At 44.1% G+C, this 15,509-nt stretch overlaps 1 protein-coding gene across 1 annotated transcript in view; it reads left to right on the top strand.

Moving 5' to 3' along the window:
* The window catches only part of ROR1 (receptor tyrosine kinase like orphan receptor 1), an 871,402-nt gene that overhangs the window by 790,701 nt on the left and 65,192 nt on the right, over positions 1 to 15,509 (top strand). Inside the window, exon 5 of the mRNA XM_069641996.1 lies at positions 9,532 to 9,659. Coding sequence (XP_069498097.1) covers positions 9,532 to 9,659 — 128 coding nt within the window. The remainder of the gene's footprint in view (positions 1 to 9,531; positions 9,660 to 15,509) is intronic.

The raw sequence follows: 15,509 nt of genomic DNA, 5'->3' as shown, positions 1-15,509 counted from the left end.
TAGTTCTGTTACTGTTCTTGTCTTCACTCGTGCTTTTGTTATTGCTTTGTTCAGAGTTTGGCTGCTGGGTTTCCCAGCAGGCAATCGCTGCCCCTTCCTTTGTCTTATTTTACTTGTACTCTATAGTGAATTTAATGTAACAGTGTGTTGTGTCCTGTTCCCTCAGAAGGCCTCCACTGTAGGTTCTGGCTGGAGCATACCAGTTTGTCTCGTGTGAGTACACTGCTTGTTTGGGCCATAGGGTCCAGACACAGAAGCCACTCTTGCTGTACCGTTCCATGGGCTTGCAGGGAGTGGTGCCGGTAAAAGTAACTTACATAGAGGCACTGAGCTTCCCTTTTATCTGTGGGTAGTCTCTAGTCCAACCTGTATATACACCTCTAGTCGAATTTATCATTGTTTTTCCAGTGCATGGTTCCCATCCCTTCTTATTCACCATTGAGGTCTGCACCTTTCTTCCTGTTCCGATGTTCTGAATTACCTGGTCTATTCTTCATTCTTGTTTACCCGCCTGCTGTATGTGTTTGCCTGCTCCGTCACATCAGCACAGCCAGCCCAAACCTACCTGTGTGCCCTGTGCAACTCCAGTAGGCTGTCATCTGAAAGGACGTGGCTCAATTAAGAGATCAGAGCAAAGGAAAAACAGTGGCATTTGTGAGAAATCCTGTGGCTCTAAACACAAAGTGAAGTGCGGCTGGTGACTGATATGTTTCAGTATAAAAAGGATGTCCAGATATTCGTAGAGATCGATTTAGAACCAAAGTCTATTCCGATTATTAAAGGACAAGCTGGGGTCTGTTGATCTGTCGATATGCAAACGTGCGCTATACAAATGTACCTAACATAACATGTTTTCTATTAAGGATGTTTCATTGTTGTTCTGAATTAGTCTCATTGTTTTATAAGTTTTATAATTTTTCTTTGATATGTATGTTTTTATGGAACATTAATTATGAAATAATGAAATGAATATGGCTTTTACTCCCACTGTGGGGGCTGGCCATGGCTGTTACCGGCTATGCAGCTGGGGTGAAATCCTTTCACACCCTGGGGTTTATTCGTGGTGCAAATATTTTTTTTTCTTCCTATATCCAGAGTTAGAAAAAAAAAAAAGAAATGAAACCAAGATGGCCGCCTCCATAGTCACTTTTCCGCTTCTATTGCGGGCGGAACAGGTGGTGCGCCGGACTGGAGCATAAAGCTCTGGACCTGCACATGAGTGGGGAGGCTAGGAGGGGTACGGAAGAGGTTCGGTTTGATTTTACAGGCAACTGGGAGAGGCTCCATGTTGCCTCCCCACATTCAAAATGATAAAAAATGTCTCCACCCGGTGAAAGGCCTCGGGTGGCTGGAAACAGCTTGCAGAGAATGTATATTCCCGCCACCTGTTCCAGCCACCTGATTGGCTCAGCGCCCTTCCCCGGGTGAGAATAATAATAATAATAATAATAAGAATGAAAAATAACCACCAGTGACAGCACAGACATTGGGACAACAAACACAAAGACTAGGTCTTGGGGCTGATATGTGACAAAAAATGTATTGTCATCAGTGAGGGAGATTGACATGGACCACATAACGATTCAGTGAATGCTCTTCTATTTTGTCATTAGAAATAGCAATTTGATAGTTTACGATGTAAGGATGGCATGTTATTAGTACCCAGTGACGAGGATTATGCCACACTCTATTCATTTATTTCCATTTGCAGGAGTATGAAAGAAATGCAGACACTCAACAGGACATCCCTTCCCATAATTTACCGTCACCACCTCCATAGGCCCATGTAGAGCCTGCCCCAAGGCCTTCTATATCAGCTGCTCCTCTATTCTTGACGCTCGAGGCCCACAGATGAAGACGACCCTGCTTTGGTTCAGAAAGTCAGTGAACAGGGGCGGCCTTGCCATGCTTCAGTGGCCTTTTAACATTGTTTGCGATGAGAGTGGCGTGCAGTTGTCTTTCTTCACTTTCTATTCTGCTTGCTGCAATTGAAATAAATCAAGAGTGATTTATGTATGATTGCCAAGACCCTGCCCCTAGCAGTGGTTCTCGGCTGACTTATAATATTGTAGTGTGAGTAGACTGAACGAGCAATCATGCTTTTTTCATTATTTATTTTTAAGTGTGGCAAGTATAGTTGTAAAAATCCGGAGAATATTTGTTTAGTCTGACATTATTTTGTAGCCGGTACTTGTAGCTTTCCAGCCAGGATGTGGGGAAATAAAACTACAATCCCACTCTGAGACGGTGCTTCACCTCTCTGTGACTTGTATCTACAGGTTTCATGTTAGTAAGCGTCTCTTTTTCTCTCCTCTTGAATTGTTCCATACTCTGGGATGCCAGAAGGTTTTCTGGAAAGGAATGTGTTCAAGTGGTGTGAAATGTTTTAAGCATCGCTCCATCTTCCAGGGTTGTCTAACCGCAGGCCGCAAGGGCTGGAAACATTTAAGCTTTTCAGGATATCCCTCATTAATATTCATGAGATTTTATTTTTATTTTATTTTATGGTTTAAAGCATGTACCTAGCTTAAGAGCAGCAGAGCACTGTACATAGAGTGGGTAGCTGGCACTTGGGCTGGCATCTTTTAACAGTAGCGCAGTACTGTAAGGTCTGTGTGTAGCTAAGTGCGTCCATTGGAATTAGTCCTTGGTCAAGACCCATGTTTTGAGATTCGTGAAATTGGAGAATTGTGGGGGCCTTCCGAGTCGACACCAGGATTGAGTTCCAGAGGGTGGCTGCATGACAAGAGAAGGATTGCAGGTCCTCTCTTTGTGATTCAAGCCAGTTAGTCGATTTGCCACAATAGGAATGTGTACCACTAGATATGGTGAGCTATGCCACCAGGTACGCTCGTGTGCTACTCGTGACTGCTTTGTAGAGGATATATGCAGTCTTGAACAGTATCCTAGCTTGGAGTGGAAGCCAATGTAGTTTGTTTAGGATGAGGGCAATTAAGTCAAAGTTCTGTGTTCCCGTAATAAGACGTGCTGCAGCGTGATGGATTGTTTTTAGGGTAGACAAGCGAATAGCTGAGAGCTCTGAGAGGAAAGCATTTCCCCCATCAATGTGCGAAAACCACAAGGGCCTGCACTACGGTCCAGAGGTCCTGTGGCTGGATGAAGGGTTTGATTTTTCAAAAGGTAGAGATTCTCAGCTAGGCTTTTTGGGCCTTCTTGGTCATGTGTTTCTGGAAGGACAGATTCCTGTCCATGGTGAAGCTTAAGGATTTTGCTGAGTGCGAGAGTTGGGGATCAAATCCTTCTAGGTGCATATCATTGAGCCATTGTTGGACAAGTTGTTTTTTAGCGGGTGGACCAATGAGGACAAACTCATTCTCAGATGGGTTTGGTTTGAGGTAGGCATGTGGAAGTGGGAGACAGGCCAAAATGGGGGAGGCTGTGTGGGAGACCTCAGTCAGGGCCACAGTTGTGGATCAGGGAGTCTACAGACCCGGTGGGGGTGTGTTGTGTACACAGACTGACTGGGACCACCATCTGGCAATAACAAGCAGGCTGCACTAAAAAGTGGCAACACAATGAAGGCACCAAAGTCTTTGTAGAAACCAGGAGCAGATTCTATTACCGGAAGAGGAGTAAACTCCTTGCCACAGGACAAATTAGGCACACTGGACACATGTGATTGTCTACACTGGCATGCGGGCACAAGACTTGCCATTGATGGCAGGCATACTAACTAAGCATACCCACTGGCATGGAACGCGTGGGCCCAGGGAGTACTCTTGGATGCAGGGGTCGGTGGGTCAAGGGATCCAAAGTGAAGGGTTGGAGAGGAAATGGGAGAAGGGGGTTGGTAGAGGCAGAGGGCTGAGAGAGGGGTCAGAAACAAAAAGGAAGGTACAAAGAGGGGGTGCCCAGTGAAATAGGGGTTGCTCAGTGATAGAGCGCACACAGGGGCATGCAAGGGAGAAAGAGAGAAAGAAGGAGCAGGAGAAAGAGACAAAGAAAGAGAGGGAGAAAGAGACAAAGAAAGAGAGAGAGAGAGAGAGAGAGAGAGATAGAGAGAGAGAGAGAGACAGAGAGAGAGAGAGACAGAGAGAGAGACCAGGGGGAACAGGGCAGAGAGGAGAAATAGAGCAGTTTGGGGAAGAGGGAGACAATGAATGGTAGACTGGGAACAAGGGTCAGCACACATCGCCAGCAGCTAGAAAAGAGACCCCCAGTCCACTGTCCACAGACCCTTATAAGGCTGTTTCTCCCACCCACTCCAGGGCCACCATCCCTCCCCCCAGGAACACAACATATGCAATTGGTTTGTTTGACATTATTTGTGGTTTCCAGAGGAGATGGGATGCATGGCTGGGCACACATTTTCAGGGGTTACCAGTCATTTGGTCGAAAAAAAAAAGGTCGACAGGACAAATGGTCGACACCATTTGGTCGAAAGCCAAATGGTCGAAATTGTTTTTTTTTGTCTTTTCTTTTTGTCTTTTCACTTTTTTTTGGGGGGGGCGGGGAGGTCCCCCCAACCCCCTTTTTTTCAAAAAAACCCTTTTTTTCCCTAAACGAAAACCTAAAAAATATATGTATATAAATAAAAAAAAATTCAACCATTTGGCTTTCGACCAAATGGTGTCGACCATTTGTCCTGTCAACCTTTTTCTTTCGACCAAATGACTGGACAGCTTTTCAGGTATTCTGTGTGATTCCCTGGTCAGAGGAGTTGAAATTATAGAGTGCAGGGCAGTTGGGGCCCAGAGGGGAGGTTAATTGCAGGACTGGGGAATGGAGGAGGTTCCCCGAAAGGGTGCAAGAGGTCAGGGGCTAGCTCGGTGACTTGGCAGAGGGCAGGATAATTACAGGGTATGGACAAGTGGCTTTCCAGAGCCCCCCACCAATGATGGACACAACAAGTGCAACTCGTTTTGCAGGGTTCAGAGAGGCTTCATGTCAGGACAAAGGGGAGATAGAAATTATCGGGCAGGTGCAAGTGAGAAGAAGAGTTGAAAGGGGTTCCAGGCTGCAGCGGAGCAACAGGTAGATCTGGTTCTTGGATGGATCATGGCTTGGGTCCACAACCCCCCCCCCCCCCCACAGTGCAGGGGACACAGAGCAAAATACATTTGGAGAAATAAAACACCCAATACTTTGGAAAATGAAGTCATGCAATACACTGAATACAGTGGGCAAATTAAAAGTCATGTACTACATTGAAAAATGAAAAGGGACACAGAAACTGCCATTTCCACAGGCAGTCGACATCCAGTTCAGATGATGGCTAGGTAATCCCAGAGACGAATGATGTCCTGCTCGCTATTCACTCTCATGTACAACTGATTATCATCTGTGTAATGCTGGATGGCTATATTGGGATCTTTGAGATGAGTGCCCACAGGCTCCATGTAAAGGTAGAAAAGGATTGGTGAGAGGATGTAGCTTTGGAGCTCTATGCAGGCGACCTGGAGTCAGTTAGAACACAAGTCAATCTGGACGCCCTAGTGTCTACCTAAGAGGTAAAAGGTAAACCAATTCAGGACAGTGCTAGAGAATACCATCCTGTCAGCAAGGAGGGAAAGAAGGATGCAGTGGTCGATGGTGATGAATACAGCCGAGAGGTCAAGGAGGACGAGGAGGCATGAGTCATCCTTATCCATGATTTGTAGAGCGTCATCCACCACCTGAATGGTTGCTGTCTTAATGGTACACTTTAGGCGGAACCCTGACTGATAGTAATTTCGGAAGTGGAGTTGTTCGATTCTGGCAAGTAGTTGTGTACTTTTTCCAAGATTTTTCCAATAAAGGGGAGCTTTGTAATGGCATGTAGTTGGCCAGGTCGTCTGGCTCTAGCGTTGTTTCTTTTCAGAAGAGGTTGTATGAGACAAGTATTGAGTGTGTCCAGGAGTGATCCTTCTTTGAGGGAGGCATGGATGATGCTGAGGAGCACATTGAGTGCCGGGCCCATCAATTGTTTAATTATGGAGGCCGGAATGATATCATCATAGTAAGAAGTAGGTTTGAGGGAGGCAATCATTGTTAGGAGATTTGGGGAAAGAGAGGAGCGAACTCGATCCAGAGGGGCAGTGTGTGTGCCGGGGTGCAGGCATGCTAATGCTGTGAGAGGTTGATAAATTTGCACACAATGATTCTAAATGTATGCACAATTCTTCTCATGAATATTAATGAGGGATATCCTGAAAGCCCATCAGGATGAAGCTGTCAGGATGGAAATCACAAAAACCTGGAATGCCATCTGCCACAGTCATTTACGTTCACATGTCACCCTGTTAAGCTATCGCTATGTGTCCTAACATGGTGATTAGTTGCCCTTACTCATTGTGAGCATAACGTGCTCATGCTTGCGCTTGCACAATTTGTGTGAAATGCCATTAATGATGACGTTTTAGAACAAAGGACGTTTTGTTCCCACTGCATTATTTAAGGGAGCAGGAACTGGGAGAGAGGATACTGGCAGATGATCCAATTTGCTCGAGAGGGGAAGATTCTTCAGGACTAATAACATCCCCACACAAACATTATTTTACTGAGTGGTGACAACAAACCGACTCTGAAAAATGTTGACAAAGTGCCATTTACACACTAATGTCACCCAGAAAAGGAACTGGGGACAGGGGAGAGGAGAGTGATTGGCGCCATTAGGACCTGCATGGGCCACAGACTGCATTTGGTCACCCGCTAAGTGTAAAGGTGGAACGTTATTTTGCAAAGTTGGTCACCGACCTAAGGAGGCTTTATGGAAAGAGTGGATGCACATGAGATTTGATTGGGAGCATATCCCAGATGGTAGCTTAGAGTAAAGTCGTGGCAGAATGCCTATAGCATTCCCACGCTGGTCCATCCCAAGTATAGACAGAACAAAAATGCCATATTCCAATACTATATAAAGACGTGTAATGTCTGATCATGTTGAAAAACCTGCTGTTCATATATTTTATCAAGCACAGCCAACACGTGTTTCGACCCTCCTAAGTCTTTTTCATGTCCTTAACAATATCTTGTCGGTTTTCTAAGATTTGGCGAGTCACAGCAATTAGGGTAATTAAGTACCATATATAAAGGCTACAGTGCTATAGTAATACTGTTGTAACCATGTAAATGTGATACAAAATGGCCAATGTGCATCTTTTATATATTCTCCAGGTTGCCATCATTGAACCTGGTCAATTGTATAGAAGATAGGAGCTTGAAGGCTATCCAACCGTTCCTTATATTGTTATACGTGGTGTGAATACACCATGCAGGGTTCGACCAGTACAGCAGGATTCGAACACTCATCGTACTCACAGTTAGGCTGGCAAAGCCTCGATAAGTGCACTGAATGTCCACATTATCAAGTTTTTACAAAACTATGAGTACCCGGCATAGCATAGGCTGGTTTAGCATTCTACCTCACTTGGCGCTCGCTTCCTCTGTCTCTCCCTCGTTTGCTATCCCTCTGTCTCTCGCTGTCTCATTCTTGGTCCCCCTCTTTGTCTCTTTTGATGTCTTTCTCTTTGACTCTCTCTTTGTCTCCCTCCTTGTGGATGAGGGTCACATTGTCAGGTGCACAGAGGGAAACACATATATTTTGAATGTGGAGGGGTGCTCTGTTTTTTTGTGGTTAAAAGTAGAATGAGATCATCAGCAAAAGGGGGCATAGTCAAGGTGGGGACAGTCCTGGTATTTGGAATCATACATCATGTCATTGCATGTGTCCTGCAGGAATATTGCCATCCATGCGTCTATAAGGGGCAGATGACAGGGTGAGAATTGGCTCCAGCTGTGTGCAGGAGTTCTGACAGACCGTGGAAGAGACCAAAGGACTAGGCTACATGGTCTTCAGGTGTGTTTGTTATTTTCTATTTCTTGTTTATCATTAGCATATGTGCACACATGTGCAGGGGGAGCAGCACCAACTAATCAGTGGCCAGCACTCCAAATTGAACAGGAACTCACTGAATAAAAAGAACATTGGTTTTAATCTGAGCAGGACCCTGTTCAATAAGGAAAGTCATTCTGAGAGACAAAATGGGGTGTATATAAGCAGAAGAAGCTAATTAAAAAAGAGAATGATTTAATTGTACTAACGTTGTGGTCTTATTTTTTAAAACTTGTCATTGTCCATTTCTGATGATCACTTCCATTGTGTATTGTAGTCAAAATAGGAATACTATACGTTTCTTACCAAGCAAGGCACATTTTAAAATTACCATATACATTAGTTTCTAGTTGAAGATTATCATTCATAGATCGACAGTCTGGATTATTTCCATTGAACTCTTTTGAGAAACCTAGAGGAATAAATCTTCAAATATAGATGGTTCCTGGCTGCTTTGCATGAAAAACAGGGAACATGGGATAATAATCGCTCTTTATTTATGTTTGACAAATATATCTGTGATAGGTGGGCTCGTGGGCTTGTCTGCCTCCTGCGGCAATCCTGATGTGTGGGACTATGATTTTGTGATCCCTCACCATTGCCCATACTGGATAAGTTGTCGAAGTGCACAGGAGCAGTTGGGAGCGGTGCTCCTCTACTTTTTAGATTAAGTTGTACTGTTCCTAAACTTTTATTTAAAAAAAGAAAAAGAAACCGTTCCAGAATGGTTTCATTTTAGAAAAGTGTAGGAAACAGTTGAAACTTGCACTTTTAGTGCACTGCACCGAACTTTCCCTTAAACAGCCTGGGATGGAGGGTTTGTTTGGTGCGTGGGAGGGGCGTGGCGATGGGGTTTGTGGGGAGCATGGGCAAGCCAGTGCGGAGCACAGCTCCACTACTTCTTTCCGTACACTTCGACCACTGGATAAGAATAATGGGCGTTGCTGTGCAAAACATCTGGAGTGCCAAAGGTTGCCGACCCCTGATAATGCACGTTTGCAGTGGTGTTCATTTATTTTTTCTCATCAGTCCCCCTAGTATTTAACGGGTTTGTAACCATGAATACTGTTTCAGAGAGCCCCAAAATATGAATACGAAGTTAAAATGACTGCGACATCGTTCACTCCATTGGGTTCCACACTGGGACAGAGGCCGAATTTTAGAAGGGAAGGGGGTTTCTCATTGTGAGCTTCCCTAGACCCCAATGCAGAAACATAACATGTAAGCATTGTAGTTTACGGGGGCCTACCTGAAGAAGGACATTGTGCAGTGATTAAGTAAGTGTTCTTCGCCTCACGATACAAAACTGTGCGCCCAGTGGTTTGTGGTAATTTACCTCTGTGTGGTACATAGGTGAAAGCTCAGATGTGCGCAAGTTTGGCAAATAGAAACAAGCTTTGCTCATGATTAACCCGGCCTGCACAACGTCCTCATAATTCAAAGCAACGTTTGCACGTTGATGTGAAATCGCAGCCTTGAAAAACTTTAAAAAAACGGCCTTCCTTCCATTCAAGGTTTGACGAAGTTCTTGTATTTTTTGGATATGCCTATGAGACGTGATGTCATTATTGTTACATACTAAATCTTTGCAGTGTCAAGATAAACCACAGTGGAATTCGAGCTCCGCCTAGCGGGCATAGCATGCACTGCACGCGCCGACTTGCTTGCTGAGTTATTCTCGTTTCTACTGATTTCAGTGATGAATTCGAAGAGGATGGATTCTGTCAACCGTACAGAGGGATTGCGTGTGCTCGATTTATCGGCAATCGCACTGTCTATATGGAATCCTTGCACATGCAAGGGGAAATCGAAAATCAAATCACAGGTATGGGCCATCACGTTATTTTAGCAGCATATTTTCCCACCCATCTAATTTCAGTTTTGCAATTTCTCCGTGATTTCAACAGAAACAATATGTACTGCATGATTTTTAAATGTAAGTGCAATATCAACAGAAGGCTACATAAGAACATTTGAATTCAAGTTGCAAGGCTGTTGTAAAATATACTGATTACATTCGTATCCATTTCAAGGCAACACGTTTTTCGTTTTTTTAAATTTCCCTTTACTTATACTTGTTTATATTTGTTTTCAAGCTTCTTAAAATTACACAAATGTAACTGAGAGCCCATCATAAATTACACTTAAGATGTATGATTAATATGGAGCTGTTTTCAGAAATTCAGTAATCCTCATTACTCCTAGTCCAGGTGCTCCTCGTGACAGTCACTGACATCCTCTGCCTCATTCTGGTTTTAAACCACTTGGTAAGCAAACACTTGTGAGACCATTGTGTGTGTTCTTTTGTTGCCTTGGTTACTGGAGGAGTTAAAGGAAAAATGGGAAGAGCAAAACTTTTGTTTATGGGGCTTGTGGAGCAACTGTGTCCTGGGAGAGGACTCACCTCATAGAGCAAGAACTGTGATGAGGAAGATGGACGGGGAGGTAATGATTGAATTCGGGGGCCTGCTGCAGATGCTGGCAGGGAAATCGTTTGTTAACGTTAGAGGCCTTCAGACTCGAATAGCGCATTGAAAAGAATCTTCAGTTTCCTTTACAAGAAACTGGAAACATTAGTAGTAATGAGCGGTGTGATGCATGAGGATTATCAGATCTTTAGAGGCACGCGCCAGGGATGCCTCTGGTCCCTGTTGGTGTTTCACCTACTTATGTAGTTTATTCTGAGAAGGATATGCAAGAAGGAATCAGTATTGGGGTGGAACTAAATGGGGTCACTCATTATGAGGATCTCAATGCAGTGTTCTCAGCGAGGGATCCTGACAGCTCCTTCCCTGTAATCCTGGAAATAATTGTGAACTTCGGGGGCCTATCAGGATACAGGATGATGTGGCACACATTGGAGATCCTGCCACTTTCCACAGGTTGTCATACCATTGATTATAAAGGTTAGCAGATGAAGTGGGGCTAGACTTTTCTTCAGATACCTTGGGGGTCTACTTTCCAAGGGGTGGTGACCAGATAATGTAGGCTAAATTAAGCTATTACTGGCTCAGATTAGGCAAACTTTGCAAAGGCGGGCGCTCCTGAATATATTGCTATGAGGGAAGGCACAAAGCTTCAACCCCCTACGTCAATATCTAATTGGGGCACTCCCAGTGGCATTTCCAGAGAGCTACCGAGCGAAGGTGCACAATCTGACTGGGACGTTTTTGTGAGGAGAGAGGAAATAGTCTTTATGTTCTAGGCCAGGGGTCTGCAACCTGTGGTTCTCCAGGTGTTGTGGACTTCAAATCCCATAATCACTCACCATTGACTATACTGACCAGGGCTCTTGGGATTTGTAGTCCAAAACACCTGATGAGCCAAAGGTTGCAGGCCCATGCTCTAGGCTAATCATGTCATTACCAACAGACAATTCGGGCCTCCATTTGAAAGGCATTAGAATGGTGCATTGCAGTTTCGTGCTTTCAGAGGATGTGAAGTGGGAAAGAAGAACAGAGCCAAACTTGCCTCTCTGGATGAGCCTGTGGCAATGGTCCTGGTACCCCGAAAATGATACTATCCATGAGGAGGTGATTGCAGGGCCACCCCATGCCTCTCATCTCAAATCCAAGAATGTAGTGGGTTAAGATTTCTAGGAAGTCCAGGTCAGGGTCCTCCCATACTTGTAGTTCAGTGTGCCATTGCCGTGCATTCCTGAGATCAGACAGTCACAAAAAAACTATCATTGGCTATAGTCACGAGGGGAGATGTATAGTGTAGCGATGCACTCAAGGAGGGCGGCCTAAAGACTGAGCGCAACCGATAATGTCTGAAAATGAGCAAAGCTCTGGGTAGGAAGGAAAGTTGGGGTCAAAAGAGAGGGGAGAGGATGCTGAAAGGCGGCAAAAGGCTGTGGGAGGCAAAATGCGAAACGGTGCTGGGAGGAAGTCTCAGCGGAGACGAATGGGCTTGAGTCCACTAAAATATTAAAACGTTATGAAAATAAGATGGACATAGCAGAGGTCCATGTTTAGTGAGTGAGGGAGTGAGTTCTGGCGGTCAGTGGGGAGAATATTGACTTAGTACTTGGAAACAACTTTACACTCACTGAGAGACAAACTGTTGGGCCGTTCAAAGGCATTGAAAACATGAAAAGCATATGAGAATCTATGTATAGTGAGTGTGTGGACGTGGGCCAAGGGGGACATTTTAAGCAATCGTAAGCCTCGCCACAAGCTGACAGTGCACTGAGGGTTAGAAAAAAGGACTGCCATGGCATCTTAGAAGGAGGCCTCTTTTAGAATGTCTTGGGATAGTGACGCTTATGGCCATTAATGGAATGATTACGTTGAGGTGTAGGCGTGAAAACGTGGCATGAGCTCTCATCGCCCGCCCTTCCTACACGTACTTTCCTTGTTTCCACTATGGAAGTCTAGTTTTTGTAGTAGTGGCCTGATCCACTGGACTTAGAAAGGGATCTGGTGGTGTGCAGGGGTCTCCGGCAGGCAATATGTATTAATCCAGAAAACTAGTCTGTAACTTGGAAGGAAATCTTTCCTGGATAAGATGGTATCCCGGACACAGGTAAGCTTGCCATTGAATATAGAAAAAAATGTAATCCAGAAAAAAAGAAATGTCATCATTCCCTGTAGAATCTATTGGATAAAGTACACACAACCATATGGATATTGTAAGGGACCGATGAGTTTTATCACCAAATAGAGGAACAAGGACAAAGGTAGAGTTCCTTTATACGATCATGGAACTCCAAAGTGACTTGCAATATACTTTTTAGTTATGTTATGTAATGTTATGTAATGTTATGTTAAAGGTTTTTATACCATGCACTGTCACCACCTGTGTGGTCCCTTGGCACTCTGGCAGATCTGTAAAGCAAGAGGGTAGGGGGAGGTGGACGTTAGTGGGAATGAGCGGGAGAAAGGAGCAAGAGAACTGTGATGTGCTGTTGGCAGCTTCAGTTCGGTTTACACCGTTCGCTGAGCATAGGTGTGATTTTCAGTCGGTAGGCGTCATGTGCTGTTGCGCGAGTATATGCGTGGTTTGTTTAGTTGTTGTGGTGAAGTGTAATGTGTTCGGTTTGTAGTGCTGTAGAGGTATGGTTGTGTTTAGTGCAGAGTTTGAGAGGTGTATGCAAAAGGATGAGTTTTTCTTTTTAGTAGGGCTGGTTAGTGGCAATACCCTTTCTTACCCACTCTGTTTTGACTCCCTGCGGTACATATTTATTCCCCCGTTGTACATTGTGGTATGCAAAATTAACACTCCTATATTGTGTGCCGAGGTGTGGGTTGTCAACAGGGCTATTCAGTGGTGGTACCCTCCCCAGCCACAGTATTTATACCAGTTGCTGCCTCTATCTGTGCTCCAACTGAGTTGGTCCCATCTTTCACCCCTGTTTCCGGTTTTACCCTCTAAGGGGATGGCTACACCTGGGTCTCCCTCCCATTCAGACGGCACTCTACTTCCCTGCACTTCACTCTAATCTGGCCACTCACCCTTCTTTTAACGCTGTGTGTTTGATTCATGGGGAGTGAGTGATGTTCATTGGTTTTCGTCCTATTCTGAGTTAAAGAGCCAGGTTTTTAGAAGTTTTCTGAATTTCAGATGTCACTTCATGGTTCGTATTTCTCTAGGAAGGGAGTTCCAAAGTTTAACGGCTAGGCAAAAGAATGCTGTTTCACCAAGTATATTCCTCGTGTATGGTTTAGGTTATAAGCGGATGTCGTTGCTCGATCTGAGTGGTCTAGTCAGCTGGTAGATCCTTTGTATGAATTCCGCTCCTATGCTGTGGATTGCTCTGTGTGTTATGCACATTGTTTTGAAGCTGATTCTTTTTTTGACTGGCAGCCAATGTATCATCTTTAGTGCTGGAGTGATGTGGTCCCTTCATGAGATTTTGAGAAGTCTGGCTTCTTCGTTCTGTATATGTTGCAGTTTCTTCAGTAAATAATACGGCATTCTGAGGTTTAGGATGTTGGCATAGTCTATCCTGGACACGAGGGAGATGATAGCCTGTGTTTTGTGCATGAAGGAGAGGAATGGTAGAATCTTTTTGATCATGTGTAGATTGAAGAATAATTTTTTGATTATCGCGTTTACTTGTGGTTCTAGGGTTAGCTCGTTGTCTATTAGGATTCCATGGTTTTTGACAACTTTGAATGATGTGTGTGCTGATCCCAGTTCTGTGGGCCATGAGATTTACTGGTTGCTTCATTAGTTGTTGGATGTAATCATGATTTCCGTCTTGCCCAGGTTGAGTTTGAGGTTATTGGGGATATTGAGGATACTTGGGGTACTCCACAGGTGGTGTCCTGTGGTTCTGATTTGAATGGATTTAGCCATTCTGTTTCGGTTCTTTCAGACAGCAAGGATTTAATCCAGAACAGTGCTGTGTCAGTGATGTCTATTTCTTCGAGTCTCTTGATAAGGGTGTTGTGACTGACTGCGTTTAAAGCTGCGTAGAGGTCGAGTACTATCAGTTCTGAGTTTGTGTTGGAGTCTGCGTTGGTCTTAATGTCATCCCATATAGAGAGAAGTGACGTCTCCGTCCCTCTCCTGGGTCTGAATCCGACTAGTGACTGGTCCAATAGTTGGTGATTTTCTACGTGTTCCAGTGTTTGTTCGTAGATATAGGTCTCTAATTGTTTTGCTGGATAGGGAATGTTTGAGATTGGTCTGTAGTTTGAGAGGTCTTCTACAAGGTGGAATGGTTGGGAGTATTTTATTCCTTATAATACACAGTCAGACACTGTCATTCCCTTTAATAGCTTGTGTCTTGCATAATATAATGTAAGCAATCTTCAATTTTCTTATCCATAAAATCAATATAGAATCTGGATTTAAAAAGCCAAACTGCAGCTCCTATAGTGTGTTGCAGCAAAATAGTTCAAGCAGTTTAGTAAAATGTATTGAAAAGGGATTTTTATATAGTGCTTTAAAATAAGTGATTTCATAAAGATTCTTGCTCACGTGTGTTAAACTTCAGCACTGCACAAATGCAACATTCTACCATAAACCGTTCTTTTTCAATTAATGGCTATAAGGTGACACCAAAAACTACTCTGCAAACAAGGAATTTGAATAGCTTCCCACAGCTTTAAGTGCTGCAGGGACAACTGGAATTATCTCTGCTCGGTCAAGCAGCAGGCACTGTGACGTCACAACTGAAGCGTAATAACTGATTACAGAGAAGTTTTGATGTCATTTTTTTTATTACAGGTGAGTTGTGATGTGACAACTAGCCTGAAATAAGAAACAAATGGTGAAGCTTGTATAGAAATATTGCAGGCTGACACGTATTATATATATGCTTAAAACGTGTTCATGCTGGAAAAAAGTTATTATTGAAATAACGATGGCTAGAAATAAGCTTCAGTAATATACACATTTCTTCCCAGGTCATGACAGTGAAAATAATGCATGCCATTGCCTGGTAGGAACAGGGAAACAAGGCTGCACACTAATCGTGGATCATAGAATTGGAGTCCTGTTAGAGATCTAGGTTGTTTAGAAGCTATGGACAAAAATTCGACTCCAAGTCTTTGTAGTCTCCAGCTGCCTCAAGATGAGTCTTTGCTGTGGTGTCAAGGCCAAGCTTGCGACCATTGGGCACCTATGAGAAGACAGTGAATGAAGGAAATCTGAGTGACAGTCTTCAGTTCCCATGGTAGGACATACGCGGCAACCTGTGCAGTCTTTTCTTCTGCCTCCATGC

This window comes from Ambystoma mexicanum, chromosome 1q, assembly GCF_040938575.1.
Source record: "Ambystoma mexicanum isolate Mex_15411 chromosome 1q, UKY_AmexF1_1, whole genome shotgun sequence".
Lineage (NCBI taxonomy): Eukaryota > Metazoa > Chordata > Amphibia > Caudata > Ambystomatidae > Ambystoma > Ambystoma mexicanum.
The sequence above is the reverse complement of the archived record's forward strand: the minus strand, read 5'-3'. Positions and strand labels throughout refer to the sequence as shown.